The 23140-nt window shown below is 42.5% G+C and overlaps 1 protein-coding gene across 1 annotated transcript in view; it reads left to right on the top strand.

Moving 5' to 3' along the window:
- The window catches only part of Slc9a9 (solute carrier family 9 member A9), a 535118-nt gene that overhangs the window by 436092 nt on the left and 75886 nt on the right, over positions 1-23140 (top strand). The window contains exon 14 of the mRNA XM_032909913.1: positions 7956-8035. Within this exon, the coding sequence (XP_032765804.1) occupies positions 7956-8035 (80 nt within the window). The remainder of the gene's footprint in view (positions 1-7955; positions 8036-23140) is intronic.

Consider the following 23140-nt stretch of genomic DNA (forward strand, 5'->3'; position numbering starts at 1 on the left):
AATATGCATGGCTTTCTTTTACAATTATGATTGGTCCGTCTTTGTAAACATTCCTTGTATGCTTTAAAAGATGTGTCTTCCAGCAACTGTTCCAATAGCACACTCAACAACTGCAGAATATAGATGGTGTGATATTACAGAGGTGTCAATCACTGGAGAAAGGATGTAGGTCAGTTGTCGAGGTGCACGCCTAAAGGCATGGATTTAATCCACGGTGGTGCACAAACTTGGAATCATGTTACTTGCTTGTAATTCTAGCACCTAAGGGGTGGGGGCAGAAGGATTAAAAATTCAAGGTCACCCTTGGCTTACAGTGAGAGTCTCAATCAAAATAAAAGGCTAGAAAAGTGTTGGCTGAGAAAACATGAGTGCCTGGTTTTGGATCCTCAGTAGCCACATTAAAAAGCCAGGCACAGGGATGTGTGTCTATATGCTCAGTCTGGAAGCAGCGAGAGGAGGGTTGCTGTCATTAGCCAGCCAGCCTAGACAAATCAATGAGTTCCACATTCAGCGAGGCTCAGAAAAATAAGGCAGAGAGTTAAAGTCATCAACTCCTGCCCTCCATTCATACATATATGCATGCCTCCATGCATACGTTCTCACATGCACGCACACATATATGCACAAGACACATGCACACAATTGTCAACTAAGTCAGGTTGAGTCTTTGTTTTAATCTACTCACTTTGCCAGTTACTGGTGCAATGTGCACCCATTAGAGGTTTGCTATGTTCTCCTTCCGTTTGGCCAATACTGCTTCACATACTTGAGGAATTTGCCTGAATATAGAACTCATTTTCTTTTTAATGCTTTGCAAATTGTAACCCTTGCCTTCAAGCCTTTATTTTTCATGAACCGTCAGCAGAATTTGCTTTATTTTGCTGGTTTTCTGTCAAGTTGACCCATGCTAGAGTTGTTAGAAAGGGAGGAGCCCCAGTTGAGGAAATGCCTCTGTGAAATCCAGCAAAAAGGCATTTTCTCAATTAGTGATGAGTGAGGAAGAGCTCAACCCATGGTGGTTGGTGTCGTCCCTAGGCTGTGGTCCTGAGTTCTATAAGAAAGGAAGCTGAACAAGCCAGTAATCAGCCCTTCTTCACGGCCTCTTCATCAGGCCGTGCCTCCAAGTTCCTGCCCTGCTCGAGTTCCTTTCTTGACTTTGGTGATGAGCAGCGATGCTGAAATAAAAGAGTTTTGATCATGGTGTTTTGGTGCAGCAGTAGAAATCCTAATTAAGATATCAAACATAATTTGATCTGTTTTAATCTCATCTCTTTTAAGTTTTTTTTCAGTTTTAGAAGTTTGACTATGGTTTATTGATCTTTAAATTTATCCTAATTCAGATTCGAGTTTCTTGGGTTTCTGTGTAGATGTTTGTAATCTAATTTATAAAATTGAATTATTATCTTCTTAAACATTCGGCTTTCAGCGTTCACTGTTCCGTGTATTCCGGTCACAGAATGTTAAGCTACTCTATAAGTTTTTCTTATGTCATATAGGTACTTTCCTATTATTCAAATCTTACCTTACAAGGTTGTATAAGTTGAATGTTTTAATCTAGATCTCTTTTCAAGTTCAAGATCTCATCCAGACAGCCAATACAGTAGAGTTTTCTTTCTAGATAGCATTCACCTTTTTTTCTGGAATCTCCCTTTCTCTTCTTTCTTTCTTCCTTTCTTTCTTTCTTTCTTTCTTTATTCTTTCTTTCCTTTTTTATAGGTCACATATTTCTTCTGAGGTCTTCATTTTATATTTGTTATCTCAATTTAATTAAATTCTCCAGCATTTTTCTTATGGCTGTCTTAAAGCCTATTACCTATTAATTCTAATACCTGAGTTATTTCGAAGTTTGTATCTATCAGTGGTCAGGTTGGGTGTCTTATTATTGTCTCTACTTTATCTGTACCTTACCTTATCATTAGCTTCTACTGATTGCCCAATCACTGAGTCCTGTTACCTCTGTGATACCAGTGATCCCACATGGCAAACCATTACATATTCTGAAAGTGATTTTGCATAGTGTCTTAATTAGGGTTTTACTGCTGTGAACAGACACCATGGCCAAGGCAACTCTTATAAGGATAACATTTAATTGGGGCTGGCTTATGGGTTCAGAAGTTCAATCCATTATCATCAAGGCAGGAGCATGGCAGCATCCAGGCAGACACGGGGCTAGAGGAGCTGAGAGTTCTACATCTTCATCTGAAGGTCACTGGCTTCCATTGAGCTAGGATGAGGATCTCAAAACCCATCGCCACAGTGACACACTTCCTCCAATAAGGTCACACCTACTCCAACAAGGCCACATCTCCTAATAGTGCCGGTCCCTGAGGCAAGCATATACAAACCATCACACATAAGGAGAAAGATGCTGTTATATAAAAGGGTTTCATACCAGTTAAACCATTCTAAAAATCAGATATCAGGTAAGAGTGCCAAGAAGTGAGGACAGTGCCATTCTGTGACCATCTGCCCATCTTTCAGTTCATCCATCTCTTTTTCTTTTGTCTTTGTCCTCAAACTTCAGTTTGTAACATGGTCATTTTGAACCCAAAGTTAGTTTTTGGTGTAGTTTTAAGAGGGAAAATAAACCTTCTACCTTACAAATAAGTTATTTGGTAAAAAAAAAAAAATACTTTGCAAAAGATCTATACCAATGCAGGCATCATCATTTTTCAATTCCCATGAGTACCTTTTATATCTAGAGTTCATAATACTGGATGTTCTAGTTAGTATTCATTATCAACTGTTCCATGATGGCTTAAATTAGTTCAAAGGTTATATGGGTCAAGAGTTTGAAAGCAACTTGACTGAGTGTTTCCTCTCAGATGCAGACAAGATGTCAGTTGAAATGACTGTCTCTGGAAGACTTGCCTAGATCTGGAGTATCCATATCTATGTTGATAGAAACCCTAGGTTCCTTGCTAGCTATAATAGACTACGTGGTAACACATAGAGCACTCCGTAGACCTGCTACCGAGCCATCAGTTGGAAGCCAGCTTTTTAGAGCAGACAGTCCAAGAAAGAACGCAAAGAAAAATTCCCGGTGCCTTTTTTAATGACCTAATTTAGAGCACGACGTAGTGTCACAACACTCGTATGCTACATTTTATTCATTAGATAGGAGATTTTTAAGCACATCCTACACGTGGTACTTGAGAGAAATTAGTTTCCGGTTTCTAAGGAAAGTAGAATCAAAGAATTTGTAGATAATCTATTTAAAAACCAATATTGAATTTTCTTGAGCCAAATACTTTTCTTTCCTGTATGAATGTACATCCGTTACCAGCCCAAGTCATAAGAACCAGGACCATTCCTTTTCAGCTTACCCTGGTGCATCTGGTAGTAGAGGACAGCTGTGCGTATCTGCAGATACCTGGGAGGCGTCTCAGGGTTTTGCCCGTCTTTTGATAGTTAACTGCCTTAATATTGTCTTCTTACACATACATTTCCTAACTCCCTTCTTTGGAACATTTACGAATGTATTTGGGTTCTGGGCAGGTGAGAACATTTGCATAAAGTGTTTCTATGTGGAGACTGAGAATTGATGGTTGACCTTTTAAAGGTAACTTCCAAAGCTTTCCCCTTACCCTTCAGTAATGCGATTATCTCCCTTTGGAATGCTGGAATCTTTCTCTTTAGAGCAAAACTCAGGTTCTCTCCCCGATAATTAGTAAATCAAGGCATAAACTTGAGATTACCACATAAGACTCTCCATTCTTGAGGGAGGTCATAAGCTAAAATACCCAAAGCCAACTCCATTTGCACGAACCTCCTGAGAAGCAACTTCGGAACCCAGAAGGGGCCACATAGCATTGTTGAAATAATTTCAGAATCCTTACAATAATCATTTTACTCGCTTCTCGCTTCCATGTCTGGTTTTTGTAGATTTCTGGCCAGAGCCTTTGTTTTTGTTTTGTTTTGTTTGTTTGTTTGTTTTGTTTTGTTTCCCCTCATTGGTCCAAATAAATCCAAAATAAAGAAGAGCATCGCAATTTTTCCTCTCATGGTTGTGCCACATTTGCAGGGCTCAGTAAAAAGAAAACTATCCACTTCCTGCTGTGCCCAGTCATTTCCCAATCTCTACTCTATTCCCTTGTTTGAAGGGGGGGTGGGGAGGAAGAAAGATCAGATTGCCTAGCCATTTTTAAATGTTCCCAGAAATAGAAGATAATAAAGGAGCCAGAATTCCATATACATCCATCACTCTGCTTCTTAGATGTAGCAAGGCAAATAAAAGGTACAATTCAACACTCTTGAATTTCCAGTTCCCATGCAGAGCTGGGAAACCTGAGGCTCCAAGGTCGTGAGTGTATCATTGTTATTCAGTGGAAGAAAGTCCAAATCTTGGTCTTGGGAACATTTAAGAATTCATCTGGGAATAAGAAAGGTGAGGATATGTTGTATCCTATGCTTCTAAAAATGCATATCACTTCTCTGGAATAAGGAAACTTAGCAGAGAATAACTCTCGATAGTGATAAACAAAAACACCAGGGAAAGGTAGATCCTCCTACCAATGACCGCTCACATCCGTTGTCCTTGAAGCATGTGTTGGTCCCTATTTCAGAATAATGCAGATAGGTTGATGGCTGTTCCTGGTTCATTGGGACCTGTCCTGCACATTGGGACCCTTCCAGGAACCTGTTCTCCAAACTGCCTTATCAGATACGGCCCCCACTGCAGTGTGACTGAAAAGGCTGGCCTTCCCTTAGCACGTTTATCTTTAGCCCCCACTGCACAAGCGTAACATGCGCTAGACTAATTCATTTATTTCTATTCATTTATTAATGGCCTTTCATAACTAAGTTATTAAGTCATCAATAACTCCAGAGAAATAAATGAATGGATCCAGAACTGGGCCAACAGATGTTTAAGATACGTATTGAAATTTTTTTAACTAGGATCAGCAAAACAGTCATTTCTGGATCATCAGTGGAATTTTTCCCACCTGGGAAAACACATTCCGCCCCCATTTTATTAGAATTTGAACTCAACTTCTTTACAACGTAGTGAGATAAATAACATTTTCAGTCAGTCAACTAAAACAAAGTTGTTTTGAAGTATATATTGCACCTATCAGATGACAAAAAACATCCACAGACATTTATATAGAAATATGTCCTCAGTGCTTCTAAATTCCAATATTGTAGCCTTAGGAAGCAAAATGAAAAAGAGGGGAAAGAAGAAAGACAAAAGAGAATTTCTAAGATCACAGAAAACCCCTGAGAAGACCCCGGGAGCCTAAGTTGTGTGTAGTTGTTCCATCTCTGTCTGTGAGCATCCCAGCATCCTGACCTTGCTTTCCTGCTCAGAGACCCCTTTTGCCCTTATTGGCTTCCTGTTTATGTGCCAGAGGATGAAAGAATTCCTGCTGCTGGAGAACTTAAAGCTTAGAATTTTCCATGCTCCCCACTCACCTTGGGTTCCTTGTCCTTAAAACAGAGGCAGTGACAAAGCATGCATTCATGATCTACAAGGTACAAAAATCACCTACAGTGTCATCTGACATTGAAGGGCATGCGTTTTGAAGCGTCTACTGCTGTTATAGTGGTCAGTGATACAAATAAAGTAATTCCAAATGGCTTTTGTTCCTTAAGACCAGTAACTGTAACTCATCCAAAGTATGCTATACTCCCAGCATTTTGTGAGGCTGAGGCAGGAGGATGTGAAGTTTGAGGTCAGCCTATGAAAGAATCTGAGGAAGGAAGAAAGGAAGGAAGGAAGGAAGGAAGAGAGGGAGGGAGGGAGGGAGGGAGGAAGGAAGGAAGGAAGGAAGGAAGGAAGGAAGGAAGGAAGGGAGAGAGGGAGGGAAGAAAAAGAAGAGCTATAAAATTATGTTGTCTATTAGAGAATGACTGTGCTTTCACAGCTTAGTGTGAGACACTTAGAGGAAACGTCATCTTTAGAGTCTAGCAACTCAGTCCCAGATTCAAACTCCTGCTGTTTCTTACTAACCGTGTGACTTTGTGTTCACGGCTTCCCTTCTCTAGGGGTCTCTACGTCCTTAAGTGCAAAATAGCAACAACTCAACCAACCTAGATGGATTGTGGTAGAAATTGAAAAATAATGATTGGAAAAACTAACGGCTGGGTAATGCGACTAGCATGCTGTCTGGAAGTTAAGGAGCACTCAATAACTAGGAAGTGTCATTATTGCAAAGTCACTCAGCTGGGCTGTTGAAGGCTGGCAGCTGAGCCTCCAAACGCCATCCCGCTTACCTCCTCAGCCTTTCTTTAAAAAGAGGCTGGGGGCGGGGGGGATATTGTGGTTTGAACACTTTCCTCAGTGACTGCTTTGTAATTAGAAGATGCCATTCCACTCTCAAAATCAGCCATGCCTGTTGATGGGTAAAACCCTCAAGGTCCTCATTCTTAAAGAAATGCAGAAAAGGAGACAGAAAATGTCACATTTGGTGCAGAGCTTTTTGAACTACTTGAGTTCACAATGAGAAATTTTGTTCTGGTACCTTAGCTCTGAGCAGTAGAGACCCCAAAACAGCTCGTCTGAGTTGCCTCCTGATGCAGAAACTGTATGAAGCGGTTGCTCTGTCACTGTTGTTAGGTGGACATGGCCTCAGAGAGACATAGACAAGCACAGGGAGACTGAGACAGATGACTACGTTTCCTTTAGAGACAAATGGGAAGAAAAAGGAGTGGGATGTCAAATATCACATAGAAGGCTTTACACTTTGAAACTAGAGATCTTAAAGCAGAAGGATGGTGAGTTTGGGTTTGGCTTTGGTGTGACTCTCTGCTACACCATTTCTGGCAAACGGTAACTGCTACGTAACAGTGGGCCACACTTGCCTTCCCTGTAGTCCCATTTCTTGGAGCTGTAGCATTTGCTGGTAGAGATTTCATGGAGCAGGATATAGCTACTCGTGGTTAACAGTAATGGAGCTGACTAGGAAAGAGCAGCAAACAAGTTAAATACAAATAAAGAAAGAAAGAGAGAGAGAGAGAGAGAGAGAGAGAGAGAAAGAAAGAAAGAAAGAAAGAAAGAAAGAAAGAAAGCAAGCAAGCAAGCAAGCCATCCTGGACTTGAGAAGGGACTGACTTTGGTGAAGTGGGTAGGGTTTCCATGGTCTCCCATACACCAGCATCCATCAGAACAATGCTCTCTGTGTTCCAGATCAGCCAAGTCATAGATTAGTTTGGAGTGGAAATTCTGGGACCAGACAAAGCAGAGAATCCACACTAAGTCCAGTATACGTAGCCATCACAACTGAGCAGAATTCACTTTCCTTAGTATGTGAAATGAGACACGCAGTTCGCAGATGCTCCTGAGGATCCATCTTTCCACGGTGCAAGGCTTTAGCACAGAGCCTTTCCATTCGCTTTCTTACTTCTGTCTCTCATTTCATGCCATCAAATACATTGTCTTCCTTTTTGGTCTCTGTTTCCTTCTCTCTTCCATTATGGTGCTTGTGGCGGGGGGAGTGGGGAGAACAATCATATCTACATTTCTTAATGGCTTCCCATCAGGAATATCTCTTTGAGCTGTTTCTAATCCTAACAGAAAGGTGTCAAAAACCAATCACAGCCTTTAATAGTGACCTATCAAAACGAAAATGAGGGTAAACCTATGTAACAATTATAAGGCTGTTCTTTAGTAATTTCTCAGTAATCCATAAATAAATGACACCCAGATTTGACTTAAGTGGACTGCCATGTTCCCACAACAACCTTGTGACAGAAACATCCTTATCACTGATGGCCAAAAGTGACATCTCTTAGCTATTTAATAAAATTGAGATGATTAAGACAGCGAATACTAAATTGTGCCAAAACCTCTCATTCTCATCTACAGAGAAAGATCTCTGAGATAATTTGAAAACTCTTTCACCATTAAGATGAACATGCCTAGACTTTTTTTAATGTTTCCTTAATGATGTAGTTAAATTGGATTTGGTTTGACGCGTATTTAAGATGTACCATTTTCTACGGTCTCTTTCCAGGAAGCAAATAAGATGGATAAAAACACGACGAAGACAGAGAGTGCACAGCTCTTCAGGATGTGGTACGGATTTGACCACAAGTATCCTTTGTATTGAGAGGCTGGCAGCTTCTCCTGGGGGCAGGCTACTCTGCACCCCATCTGGAGGAGTAAGGCCTGCAGCCTAAGGACCACACAAAGGTAAAGTAAATCCACAGGAGTGATTTCAAAGTCTAGAACCATGTAGACCATTATTGAAATGGTAGACAAGGGTTGAAAAAGCAAGGGTGTCGATGACGTGCCCCGTGTCGATGGCACATCATGTTTTTTGTGGTGATCCGGTATTTCCTAATGTCAGATGACAAAATCATATGGTACTGAAGAACTTATCTATTTTGTTGTTCTATAGAGGGATCTTACTTCCGGTTTGGTTGGCCAGAGACCACCTGCTTCACTCAACAGTCTCAGGGGCCTTCCCAGTCTCTGGCTGGTCTGATGGGCTTGGACAGGACCCAGCTACACCTACCTCCCAGAGGCCCACTGTATATTTTGTTTCCTGTATAAAATGATGGGCTAGGAGTAAAAGTGAATGAGTTGAGGGCTAGAGTCGGCTTTCTCATAGTATAAAATAGCGCCACTCTTTAATTTCCCTCCAGTAACACTGAGCACTGAGGTAAACTCTTTCTTCTGAAAAGCAATTTTTTTTTTTTAATTCTACCTATCACTGTGAATGCAGCTGCTCAGACATGCCCTGCCATGTGAGTTTGAGGGTTGAAAAATCAGGCTGAAGTACTTTGCCCTGTAGAAGCAAGCAGCCCATGGCTAATCCAGTCAAGAGCACCATGCCGGGCGGGGGGGGGTGGGGGGAGCAGACAATTGCCTGGAACTGAATGTGTTGGGTCTTCACAGCTGGTTTTCTGCAATGACAAAATCCCTCTCCTTTAAATAAGAAAAAGTCAGTCACTGGGTGATTAAAACCCAAAGCAACAATTAAAGCCACAACACATCAATGGGAGAGGGAAAGGTAAGATCAGAAAAAGGATCTGTTTTTAGAAGTTTGATAGAAGTCGGCAAATGGGCGAAGAAGAGGAAGCTATGACGGAAAGGCGGAGGCAGTGCGAAATATCATAAATTTACATCAGGGATGAAAGGAAAGCAGATTGGAGGACGGCCCGGAAATTAGAAAGGAAGATTAAGAGGGAATGAAGAGAAGGCAAGAAGATGCAGAGGTAAGCAAGAGAAAGTTCGTTCGCAAATTGGAAACCTCCTGTAGTGCTCTGTCATCTCATGTTACTGTGGAGGGCAAGGCTTGGGGCTCAGTGATTCTCAGCCACATCTCTCCGCTGTCTGTCAGATATCTTCCCTCACGTCAGTCCTGCATTTATGTGGGCAGTCCAGGTACCACGCTGCAAAGGGTGGTGTATCTTAGTCATTGGCAACCCCTTGCTTGCTCTGGCCTCATTACTTACCTGGAACCTTTCTGGTCGTTGGGGGAATTCGTAATCTTGGAGTTGTCGCAGGCTTATACACCTGCTGGACGTCTCTTCCAGAAACAGGAGTGGCTCCTGCCATTGACTTCAGTCTCTGGTAACCAAATTTGTAGGAAGGTGTGAGAAACAGTGGAGACAAACACCTAATGAAATACACAGCTAGGAAATGGGAAATCAGAAACCTGGTACGAGCTTCTTATTTTCGTCCTCCAAATTCCGAAAGTGCTGTGAGGCAGCTTTGCAACAGGGAAAAGGAATAAAGTAGAAAAATTAACTCGGAGACAAGAAAATGAAATTTGGAGCCCACTCAAATTTTTTGCTCGAAGCAGTGGCTCTAAATTTAGATGATGTCATAGTTTTTAATCTCACTTTCCACCAAAGGTTTATTTCCATACGATTAAGGACAGCCTAGTAGAAATGAAGGCAGATTTATCCTCTCTGTAATATCTCTCTGCGTGGCAATTTGTCCTCCTGTGCATTCCTTCTGGAAACTGCAGTGCAGCCGCCGTCATTGCAGGAATATAATTTTTTCATACACAGCAGGGGGGGTGTGCCCTAGTTAAGGTCTGAGTTTTACCTGGAGAGGAGCATGCCAAGCCGTTTCAACTCTGTGACCTCTTGATATAGGTATATTTTTAGACAAGCTATGAATTTAGCATTTACATTCACTCTATTGGCCACTCTAAACCCTGTTGATGTTCCTTGTGACCCTAACAGGTTAGGCCATTCCAGTCATCGCCAATGTAGGAACAATCCCTCACTGGAGTCAAGTTGCCTCGCCTTGCTTGACCAAAGGAAATTTTAGGGTGCTGATAGAAATGAACTGCACAGCGTGGAACTGTTGACACTTCATTTCTTTAGAATATAATCACATGGTTAAAACAAGATAAAGAACGTTTTATAGTACTTATTTTATAGTCCTGAGAGTTTAAGCCCAGGATCTTTCACATTTTGGACATGGGCTCTACAACTGAGCTATATACCCAGTCCCCCTCCTCCTTTATATATTATATATAATATATAAAATATATTTCATATATTTATATATATATTATAATATATAAAAATATATAATTTTGATAGCATCTTACTAAGTTACCCATACTAGTCTTGAACTCAGTCTATAGCCCAGGCAGGTCTTGAACTTGTCATCAGCCTGCTTCAGCTTCCTACTGAGAATTCCTGACAGAACAGAGAAGGTAGTTCAGTAATAGAATACTTGCCTAACATGAAAAGACCTGGGATTGATCCCTAGCTCCATAAAAGGGGAATTTTTGACAAGAGAAAAAGAATAACCTTCAACACAACTGAATTAGAGTTCTCTAAGGAAACAGGAACCACTGCTGGAAGTGATTTGTGTATGCTTATATGCATATGCAGACCCATTTCAAGGAACTGGCTTGTATAGTTGTAGAAACTACCAAGCGTGCAATTTGAAGGGCCAACTCTCAGCCTGGGAGCTAGGGTGCTGCTATTGCTGTAATCTCGAGGCAGAATCCTGCAGAGAAGCTTCAGTTCTGCTTTAAAGGCCATGCAGCTAATTACAGGAGGCCCACTGGATAATTTATTTTACTTAAAATAAACTGATCGTACATTCAACCATATCTGCAAAATGCTTTTGGCAGCAACATCTAAGCCGAGGTTGAATTGACTAGCGAGGTACACTCTTAGAAAACGAGCCATTAGAGTCCCCATTCATATGCAATTGATACCCAATGTTCAGACTCGAGAATAGCTTGTTATTTCATCATGATTAGCAATAAAACAAACCACCGGGGCTCACATAATTCTATTATTTTACTTTTCCATGGCATTGGCAATTCATACGTATGTTCTCATAAAAGTTTTCCTCAAAATTACAGTGGGTAGGGAGGGGGCGGGTGTCACACAAATGCATGCCTAATGAAGATGAGCACTGGCCGAGCAGAGTACAGTGAGGGGGCTTTAATTCACTCTGTTCTTAGGCTCTGCAGGAAGTTGGAGGAGGAGAGAGTTGAAAGTACACACGAAGAGCCCATTGGTTAGCTTTCTATATTTCTAAGGTTGGCCTCAGTACGGTAACCTGGGTTCTCCTGTTCAACTGTGTTGTTGGAAGCCTGTGGTGCTAAAATTGATGATTAGTGACAATCTTGTTACAATTCAACATGGGCAGTGATTCTGAATCATGCAGCAGAAAGAAGAAATTGAGACAGAAGGGAATGATAGGTGAACAAATGCTACTAAGCCCCAGAGCACTATCACACACCGTACTTCATGGATGCCATAACCACTCTTGGTTGGAATTCTTACTCCTTTCCTTGTGACAGAACTCCAGACTCCCAGATCACTTGTATAACTTCACATCACATTCCACAGCTGGTAACATTCGATCCCATGATTCAAGCCCAGATCTCTCCAAAACCCTAGATGGCAGTGAGTGATTCTCTTACTCTACTTATGAAACCCCATGTCTCAAGAAGTTCATGAAGCTGTCCTTAAGACAAGGAGTCATGCTGATGCCTCACAGTGAGGTACACTCGCCTCTCAAATACCTGTTGACAATACTCACTTGATATCAGGGTTAAGAGGTCAGTGCTGGTCACACAGGGAACACCACCATGAAAGAGCCACTAAGTTTCCAAGTCACGTCTTCAAAGTTTGGGCTGGAAATAGAGCTCAACAGGAAAGCAGTAAAAAAATGTATGAGGTCCTGTGTTCAGTTCTCAACACTAGGAAACAAATCATATTTTTTCAGGAGTAGAAAGCCAAGGGACTTTAAGTACTCCAATCTCCTAAGAGACTAGACTCAGTCTAACCAAGCTCAAAGGAAGCTGAAATGTAAACAAGACATCAGACTTCTAGATTTCCGTGTGCTCATGGGGAGGAACGTCCTGTCCTAGCCAGGAGAAGACTAAAGTCACAGCCTATCCCCATGTGCCCAACATGTGTCAGGGCCAGCTTCTTACTGGCTCTCCCCTCAGACTGAAATGTCTCTGCCCTTCCTCTCTCTCTCATTCCTCTTGCCTGAAGACCACCCCAGCTCTATTAGCAAGCGCCCATAGCATTCACTTAGCTTTTCTCTGCTTTATACTTTTCCTACAATGGTACCTTCCAATATATCATGTACTTTGTTTTAATTGCCTCCTCTTGTAAGGATATATTCTTTCTGGGGATTGAGATTTGGGTCTGTTCTTGTTCTGTGGTTGTTCTAATAGCATAGCAGGAAGGGGACTCCTCAATAAATATTTGTTGAATGAATGAATAAATGAAAGATGAATGAATGAATGAATGAATGAATACCAGACAGGCAGCAAACAAGCAGGCAATGTTTTCTATATAGGGCACCTTCACTTCAGGTATTGAAACATCGAAATGTCTATTAATTATCTGAAGGTTACTAAGTGAGCCTTCAAGCAGGATAAGGCCAAGTGATTTTTATCTAGGCTGCCCCTTGTAGACACCCACCCATAGCCTCTTAACCTATTTATCTCACTCTTTGGACGCAAACAGACATACACAGCTGACCTGGACTCCAGGTATTTTAACCGATATGAAGTCTATGATTGATTTTCCTTAGTCCCTACCATATATAGGGAGAAAGAAAGAAGTTTGTTTGTTTATCCATTTCATTAATTTTCTACTGTAAGTACTGGAATTTCACAACTCACTGATAAAACAGGAGCTCAAAATTTCATGGCTAAGATTCTGGTTGAATTAAGATGATTATCTATTTCATACAAGGGAGGATTATTTTTTATGGTTGAAAGCCGTCCATCCTCTGAAAGGATAAACTCAAATGACCCAGATACTACACGTAGTCACTTTATGGTCCACTACTCAACTGAACTGCTATGTTCAGTCTGGCCCTGGCTTAGGATCTGCATGTGCTCTGTGTGGGTGACTAAATGCATCTTTATCCCAAATTTATGAGTTGCTTCTATTAAGACCAAACCCCAAATTTTAGAACTGCCTACCAACCTCACAGACAATCTCATCTAATGAGCAGGTTAGAAGCTAAAATTGATGCATCCTTATTCATATTTTAAGACATTGCATAGAATTATTTGCTTAGTTTCCGGGTGTTACAGCTGGTGTGGGAATCGTGAGTTGCATGGCTTCTTCATTGACTAATGGTCCTGCTGGGCTGTCTGCTTCTAAGAGTCTTTTTCCATTCCGTCATTTATCATCGTTCTCCTTAAGCATGTGTATATATTAGTCCTACAAAAGCGAATGACACGAGATAAAAAATGACCTTTTCCAAAATAAAAAAGGGCAGCCTAAAATCATTTTGAGCACTTCTCCTGTGCCAACATCAACGAGCATAAGAGCTTAGCGTGTGCTTGCCAGCATTTTACATAGTCTGAAGAATGCTCAGCGATAACAACATGATGGCAAATTTACCCAGTAATAAATTCCAGAAAATCCTGGGGGTTACAGGGAGTGCCATTATTAGGGGGCGTGACTTGGTTGGAGTTGGCGTGGCCTCGTTGGATGAAGTGTGTCACTGAGGGTGCACTTAGAGGTTTCAGATGCTCAATCCAGGCCCAGTGGCACTCTCGCTTCCATGCCTGCCTGTGCACCACCATGCCTTGTGGCGTAATGACAGTGGACTAACACTTTGTAAGTTAGTCCCAATCAAATGTCGTCCTTTATAAGAGTCATGATGTCTCTTCACAGCAATAGAAACCCTAAGACTCCCGCCAGATACCCACCAGATGAAAGGCCCATGTCAGGGACGCGTGGACGCTGTGGCTCTTGTGTGATCCTAATAGAAAGACTCCCTGGGACCCTGAGTATAAATGGTCGAGACTCCGCTCCAGAGGGAGTGAACATTTGGTATCTTTGTTGTTCTCCCACACTATTTTGGACCACATCTTTAAGGGACTTAAATGAAACAGTATACTAATCATAGTGGGGGCAGATAAGGAAAGAAAGAAAACTTCTTGCAGAACTTGGCAGAATGCTTTCTATGCCATACAGTCACGCTTATGTTAAATCCCAGATATGAATATTATGAGCAGCAATTTCCATACCAAATGATGATTCCCCACGATGCAGAGTTTCCCTATGCTGACTGGTTGAAGCAGCTTTGAGTCATTTGTTGGAGTAGTGCTTCGTGAATGATTTGAGTTTGCCTTATACAGTGTTCTAGATGGACAAGGACCTCTGCTTTACAAAGAAGCCACTGAGCCCAAAGGAGGGAAAGGCTCTTCTGAGGTATCCAGTGTTGCTGATTGACCTAAAAGCAATAACATAGTCAATTCAATGTGCCCATCAGAAGACCCCAAAGCTCTTGGCTCACATGATCCATTTACTGAGCTCTGCTATCTTTGTTGTGTGTGAGATGCTATTGCTGCACATGTCTCTGGAACTGTTCTTAGTGATTTTAATGTCATTATTTCTTTAGTAGTTCGTTAAAATCTTTACCAGTCTGGGGATGTGGCACGTTTTATTTTCATTAGCAAGTAGAAAAGATAACAGAAACTGTAAGTAACACGTTAATGAGTACCCACTATGTGCCACTTGACACATTAGGTTTCAGAGGCAAACATGATAGGTAGGCATGGTTGTCACTCATGAGGTTCTGCTATTCCCCACCATGTTGGCCCCAAATTGTTTTGAAACCACCAATGAGAAAGAGACATGGGGATAGAGGGAATGTGTTTAAAAGAGCTACAAATTACCGTCACTTGTCCCTCTCGCTTGCCAAATGTAATCAAATGATCCCAGAGTGGTTTCAAGAAGCACCATGATTGGTACATACTTAAGACAAGCAAAAGTAGTCCACTTCCTGAAAGCCCTCTATGATTATCTCCATGGTGGCTTTCTAATGGAAGAAGAATGCATCTGTTCACCCAAGAAGCTGGCCAAAAGGTGTATTCTTGCATGGAGCAGGAGTTAGACAGCTGTCCCCCCACCCCTCAGTCAGTCCCTTGGGCATTCATAGGTGCCATTGTTGGAAAAGCTTGTGTCTAGCTCTTGACTTTAGACATCAAATAACAACAAAGTAAAATTAACTTCAAGAAAAAGCTAGCTTCCTAGATCTTTGGGTTCTCGTGACTTTTTGGTGGAAGCAATACAAGGGACTTTGAACAGGGTAACAAGAACAGCCATGTTTAAGTCATAACTTGGGTCTTCCCTGCCTCCTTCTCCCATGTCATAGGATGAATGCATGTTATCTCTTATTTTGTCTGACTCCATGAGAAAGCTGACCAGTTATTAAATGCCTCTTGCTGAAAGCAATCCACTCAGTAGCATTGCAGAACCAAAATAATAAATACACTCAATGAGTGTAAGACCCTAACAGCCTAATTGCATAGTTGGAGTAAGTTCTCCTACAGAATACATGTGACTGCAGATTTAGCCCTCTGAACTGTTGTCTAAGCACCATAGCCTCCCACCCTGATTGTGAAAATCAGGGTCCAAAGATGGTGACCGAGTTTTCCACAACCGTCCTAGGGTTTTATGTGAACTTAAAGCCCACTACAATGTTTTTCTCTTTTTCCCATAAACATGTTTTTAATAATATCTCTATTAGATAAGAATTCTTTCTCATTTCACGTTCACTTTAAGCAAACAAAATGAAAATTGAGATTTATACAACCCCGAAGTCAGAACATAGCTCTTCCTTTTATAGAAAATCAATTCACAAATTCCTTTAAACTATGACACCAAAGTAATCCTTTGAGTATTTTTTCCCAATGTACAGCACTCTCTTAGACATTCCTCACTCTTTCATTCTTTGATTTATTGCATAATTATCAAGAGACTTCCATGGGCCATTGGGATCCTAGGCTGCAGCTGCATGGTGTGGACAAATTCCACAGAGCCTGTGTTCTAATATGGTTTTGTTTGAAGACTTCTGGTTTATCGTATCCTTTTAGGAAGGCCTTTCTAGAATAAAGAAAGGTACACTCAGATGTCCCACAGTTACTTTTTATCAAATAGAGATCTGCTTTAATGGTTGGGCATTGATTCTCGACCGTGACTCCGTTGCCTTTGGGCTTAAATCAACTACGATTTGCTGTTGTGGTCTACCCAGGACTAGTTACATAATAGTTTGGCTGGTTTTGATCATTAGGAGAATTCACTTGGGGCAGTTGGAGTGATGCTTAGCAAACAGTAGAGTTCTGTTGGCTTTATTACTTATTGTCAGCCACAGATCTCAGAGAACAGCATCATCCAGTGCATCGAATGCTCATTATCACTTGCCCAACTGCCGTTATTATATATCCCAGCACCAGTGTTCAGTTACAACAGCAGTATTTTAGTAGTGTAAGGAAGACTCAGTCTCTGTAAGCAAAAGGCTTCACTTAGCCTGTGAGCCAGCCATAATTCTCATTCTATCTCCAGTCAGGCTGGGGACTAAGCTGCGCTCTCTCTCTCTCTCTCTCTCTCTCTCTCTCTCTCTCTCTCTCTCTCTCTCTGCTATACACACACACACACACACACACACACACACACACACACACACGCAGTTGTTTCACATATAATTTTTCCTAAGTTACAAACCATCCTCCTCTAGTTATTTTTTTTTTCTGAAAATTACACCACGGAGAGCAATTCGGACTTGATAGAGAAGTACCACAATTCTTTGATCCCACAATGGAAGCAAACTACGAGGCTTTGATGATAATTATTCCTCTTGTACCTTCCGTGATAAAGGAAGCCTTTCAATTGCCCCTTGCAGGTGAAGCTGTGCTGTTTCACCATTAGTGATGAGATGTCATATTGATGATTTCTAGGTTAGTACTGTGTCATTTGGTTTAAAAATATTCAAAGGGGAAAAAAATGGAAAGTCTTTCAAAAATCAAATGCATACTGCCTCAGTGTTGCCAGTATTGAATTTTCGTTTTCATAGTTTTTCTTCCCGGTGGGGGCTAGTGTCTTCTGTTTAAAATTTAATTGTTACTTAGTCACTCCTCAACTGTGGCAGCCGGGGCATTTTCAAGTTGCCAACAAATTCATGAACTACTAGAGATACATTGTCAGCATGGATGGCTGCCGCTGGCTGTGTGGATTCCCACCTGAAGGAGACAGAGCCTGTCGCCTCTGGAGGACAGCAGTTCCTCAGCACCTGTCTGTATTTGAAGCCATGGTAGAGCCCCCACAGCAGAGACGACCCTTAATGAAGGCTTCCTTCGCTGGGTGGAGATGTTGATGACACCCCCTCAGTGATGTTATACCACTTCCTAAATGTGTGGACGAAGCTAACTGCGTTGACGCTTAACAGAGGAAGGGCTTGATGGAGTGATAATTACCGCTCTTTCAGTCATGTGGGAAAGGGTCCGTGGAGGAGTTAAGATTTCCTAAAGTGGAATTCAATAACGAGAAGGGAGCTTGAGTGGTCTAAACAAGGAGGATAACAAGATGGAAAACCAGTGACAGCCGTGGTTATCCATGGATAACAGAAAGCCTGCAAGGGAGGGAGAATCAGAAGGAAGAGATGACGCCAGTCTGTAGGGGACAAGCTAATTTCCAGTGAGGAATGCGTTTAAACATTGCACAGGGACTGTTACTGTAAGGATTCTCAGCAGACGGTGGCAGTGGGTGCCTTTCATCCCCTCACTTGGGAGGCAGAGGCAAGTGAGTATCTGTGAGTTCAAGACCAAAGTTCTGTATGAATTCCAGGGAGACCCTGTCTTAGAAAGGGTGGGAGAGGAGGAAGAGGAGAAGAAAAAAAGAGTTCTTTTTTATTGTTATTGATGTATACATTGTCTGATGGCTTTGTTGTCTAAAAATGAACCAAAGTGTCTTTCATTCATTCCTGTGAGTCATTTATCAGGTACCTACACACTGAATACTTCCAGGATTGGATTTGGTTTCCATGTCTTCCTTCATAAAAAGTATAGGTGTTTCACTTGCGCTTTCTTGATTTTTATTCCTTGAAGACAGGGGGGCAGGGTATATCTTACAACTTCTCCTGAAGCCACAGAAGTAAAGCAATCATTAGGTCCTTTCTTTCCATAGGGATGGAAGTCCCGTTCATGAGAACAGAGCCCTCTAACAGGAAGCACTTCCCAAAGGCCCCACCTCCCAGTGCTGCTCTCAACAGATGAGTTCTGGCAGCACAGAAAACTGGGACATAGAGGAGTTGTGGAAGCCATAAACGGATGTAATCAGTAGCAGCTCAGGCAAGACAGGAAGAGCCCTGTGGAGAGAAGACTTGGGAACTGAGTGGCAGTGAGATCTCACAGGAGGCTAAAGGTATGAGAGGTTCTGGCAGGTCTGCAAAATCACCAGCAGGTGCCAGGTATTTGATAAAACCGGAAGTGAGACCAAAACATCCTCATACAGCTTGTCAGTCACACACATCGTCATGGCAAGAAAACGATTTTCCTTCTTGAGAGCAGAAGAATACTTAAACACAGAGTCACCCAGTACCTTGGGTATATGATAGCAACACGACTAGTGGCCAGATATATGCAGCGATGTGACAGGGAGAAAAAAGTGATCCCAGATAGTCGTTTCCCAAACACCCACTAGTTTCCTGCTTGGGTAAAAGTTAGGGCAGTGACAGTCTAATTTCTGCTTTGAATGGTATGCTGGGGCCCTCGACATGTATCCTAAGGCATAGATGTGTTAAAATTCAAAAGCGTCCTTTCATGAAGAGATCGACTCTTAGATTTCCCCTAATGAACATGATCCAGTGGTCTAAGTATTCCAGTCAAGGTCAAGTAGAATGCAGCTAAGCCCACATCCAGTGGATGCTGCATTTAGCTCACAATCTACTCTCAGAAGCTGCAGGGTTTCTGACAGAGGCCTTAGCTAAGCTAACAGAAAATGGCGTGGGTCAAAATTCACCTTCAATGAAAGGTTGCTTTTTATTTGCTCTTTAGCAGGTAAACTACAATGTCACCAGCACTTCAGTCATACTCAGCCCCTAGGGCAGCCTGTTGCCTACACTGGAGCTAGTGCTGTTGTCTTTCAAAAGTAGGGGAAGAAGCACAGGGGAGCCACCCTCCTCCCACAGGAAGCAGACACATCCTGAAACCATTGCCTTTGACACCCCTTGAAGCTATTTCCTCAAAATTCCTTGAAATCCAGCAGTGTGCTGGGTTTCATTGACGTGTTGGCTGTAAACACAGCCAGAACACAGGATGCTATGCTAGCCCATGCCTGAGCTTCCAGGGTGTGCCAAGGAGCGGTCACTGGAACGGTCTGGGGCAGTTTTGTGCTATCCTCTCGGCTTTTCTCTAGCAACTGTAAAAACTGTTCTCTGCATCCTACGTGCTGGCCTAGGCCTGGGTTACAAGGCCGGTCTCCTGTTCCAAGTGCACTGAGTCGTTCCGGGTCCTCCCAAGTGCAGCATGCTGAACTCTGTCAGGAGAGGCTGCTGGCATTGCAGATTCAGGGTGCTGAGTGATGAAGGGATCTCCAGAAGTAAGCACCCCACTTCTTACACAGCTCCAGCCATATGAGCTCCGAAGCCTTCTCTTTAATTGACTTGACCAAGGTTTCTCCTTTGGAGCAAAAAGAAATTCCCTTCCCTCTATGTTTGAAGTCCTCGGGCCCTCTGTGAGCTACAATGCTCAGAAGATGCACATTATGGTAATTGGTAATTGTACAAGCGCTTTGCAAACATCAAGTGCTTCATAAAGTTGAAATGATACTAAATTCAGTGACAGGTTTACAGGCCTGAAGGCCTGCAGACTCTCTATGCAGATAGAGACAAAAAATTTTATTGCATTTTTATTATTTTTAAATTCCCGCTGATTTCCCAGTATATCTAATATTATGATGAGCACGTAAGTTTGCTCTCGGTCTTCAGACACAGCATTTGAGAAATCTCTCTCCCTGCATCTTTGTTCCCACAAATGTCACTCCTCCAAGATGCCCCCCTGTGACATGGCCCCTGTGACATAGTCACCTTTGGCCTTCCTGCAAGGAGCTAATGTCCTCTGACTGGCCAAGGCCTCCCCTTCCTGATGCAGCCTTGTGAGAACTGTTTGTGTTTCCAGTAGGAACTGCACCTAAATTCCTGCTGAACATGTTTCTCTTGTGAGTCCAGTCTGTTGCAAGCATCTAAGACTATTGAGGGGGCTTTTGGAAGATTGCAGCGTGAGAGTTTCAAACCGCTCTTCCGGACTCATAAGTCAGTTTAGTAGGTTCTTACCCAGAAGTTTTTTTAAAACTTCGGAGTACGTTACAGAATTGGAAATAAATATTATTTGTGTCACTTGTTTCAGAGTGTGCATGTGTTTGTGCTTGGATTTAAAAACAATATGAAAAACAGAAAGCAAAAACCACTTCTCGGAAGTGGTCAGAAGTGGTCATGTTCAAAAGATTCTGAAAGCGTGAGCTCTGTTGGCACTGTGCCCGATGCCTCATGCAGGAATTCTCAGGCTTTCCCTCAATTGTTTTAAGTAGTCAGCAAGTTGCTGTACAACCTCAGAGGGGGGCCCTCATCCCTCGGTTTAGGAAAAGTACAGAATTGATGCCTTCGAGCTGGACTTGGAGAGGAAGGTAAAATTTGACAGGTTCTAGGATGGGAAGGGTGGGAACAAAATGCAGTTCAAGGTTCTGACTTCCTAGATAGGAAACCTCAGGCTCCGGCCCGCTTCCAAGCCACGGTTCTTAAAGACCATTAAATGAGTGCAGTCACATTTGTCCTATAGAAAAGCTGTAATGTCCAAATGGAGCAAGCAAAGAGATGGATAAGTGTTCGTTTGAACACTAGGTGCACTCACTGTCTCCAGGCAAAGCCACTTTCAGAGAGAAGACCAGAAGGACGAGCATTATGTTTACGTGGTGGGGAGGGAGGGTCACTGTCTGGTAGGCACACTGAGGACTGGCCATGTCTGAGTAGCCACGGGTAGTGAAATTTGTTAAGAGTCTGAGCTCTGAGTCTGGGGGAAATGTGTCTGGATGCGATTTGGGAGACAATGAAGAATCAGGAGCTTTGTAGACACCAGAATGACAGAGGCTGCTTTTAGAAAGATTGACCTAACAGCACTGATCTGGGAGAAGTTACAGGGTACCTAATTGTGGTACTTAACGGGAAGACAGGAAATAGGCAAGAGCTAGGAAATTCTTGCTCTCAATCCTCAGGATTGGGTGTGGTGTTAGCGAGGACATCAGAGCTATGGAGAGAAAGAGCCAGGCTGTAAGGAAGCCGGGTCTGGGTGAACACAGGTGTCCAGCTAGATGATACTAGTCATAGTCACAGACTAGGGGGAAGAAACTAGGAAATGAAGCCCCCTGTCACCCAGGGAGACTCATGTTTGATGAGCTCACGCTGAGCCAGCTCTTGGGAATAAGCAAACCACTTGCCTCGCGGGTGGCGTTCTCTCGTGAACTTTCTATTTCTCTCCCAAGCAGCTCTTACAGAGGAGCGCCCCACAGTTAGCACCCTGTGCAAAGGAGAGGCAGAACATTTATTTCAGTATTTTGCACTAATTCAGTCTCATCAACTTGTCTCCTGTCTGTAGACCTCACTGAAATTCACCTCAGGCTAACTCGTGTTATGAATAGGCACGGCTGCACCACATCCTACCAAGCCAGGTTCAGACCCATTAGCCTCAGGCAGCACAGCATGAGTCAGACAGCTCAGTTCACACCATTGGCACTTACCAGCTCTGTGTTATGTGTGTGTGGCAGGGGTAACCTCTTGAACTCTCTGGACCTTGATCTACAAAATAAGGAAGATGACAATGATAATCTCTGCCTTGCTGGGGCTGGGTGAGACTCCCACAACCGTACTCAGCATGTGTAGCAAAGAGCTTAGAGGATGGGAGTGGGCTATTATCACTCAAGGCCTGGCCCATCCTGTCCCTTTAAGAGCAATGTATTCTTACTGCCCCTCTGCTCTCTGGACACAGTAAAGCCCAGCTACATATCTTTGTGTCATCTCAGTTTGCTTTGGAAATGAAGACCAACATTCAGAGATGAGACTGCTTGCTCTAGTCTTTCAAGAGATGAGGGCAGAGTATTGTAGGGAGGGAGGGAGGGAGGAAGGAAGGGAGGGGTGTGTTTGGCTGCAGGCAACAGTCCTGGGGTCACTGGCTTCCTCTGCCTCACCACCTAGTAGAATACTGCCCATTTTTTTCTATCATAAATTGTGACTGTAAGCAATATATATATATATATATATATATACATATATATATATTATTCAAGTGAATAGAGTGCCCACTGTAGGAAAAGTCAGGTCTTTCCCAAATAGACCAAAAGTCAGCATATTCAGGACCATGCAGTTCAGTTCCAGAAGTTGTCAGCAGCAAGATACGGAGCCAATGGATCAGGTTTCCATCACAGGATTTGCTGGCCATGTGATCTTGAACCAGTCCTTCAAGGACTTGCATATGTATGACAGCTAAAGGAAGCTCCCTCCTTGTTCTTCTGCTCCAAAAGCAACCTCCCAAACCCAATTCAGTCTTCATGCGCATCTGTATAAGAGCCCTCACATCCTGAAAACCCACGTTTTCACATGACCTCCATGTTTTCAAGAGGCTTGGAAATTCAAGCTGGTTTTACAGGTTTTCATCCAAAGCCATACTACAGAGTGGAAGTGTTTTATTCTGTGAGAATCGGTCCACTTTTTAGCCAAACTAAAGCTACTTATTTCAAAAGGAATAAATATTTCTTCGTGGTTTTATTTGAGCAACAGAAGAAGGCTCCTGTTATCCACTGTGCATTTGAAATCTGTCTTCCAGAACTTAAGATGTATTTGCCATGTGTTTATCCTTACAGATTCAATAAGATGTAACAGATCTGTTTGATGGCATGTATGGAACAG

Source organism: Rattus rattus, chromosome 8 (assembly GCF_011064425.1).
Source record: "Rattus rattus isolate New Zealand chromosome 8, Rrattus_CSIRO_v1, whole genome shotgun sequence".
NCBI lineage: Eukaryota > Metazoa > Chordata > Mammalia > Rodentia > Muridae > Rattus > Rattus rattus.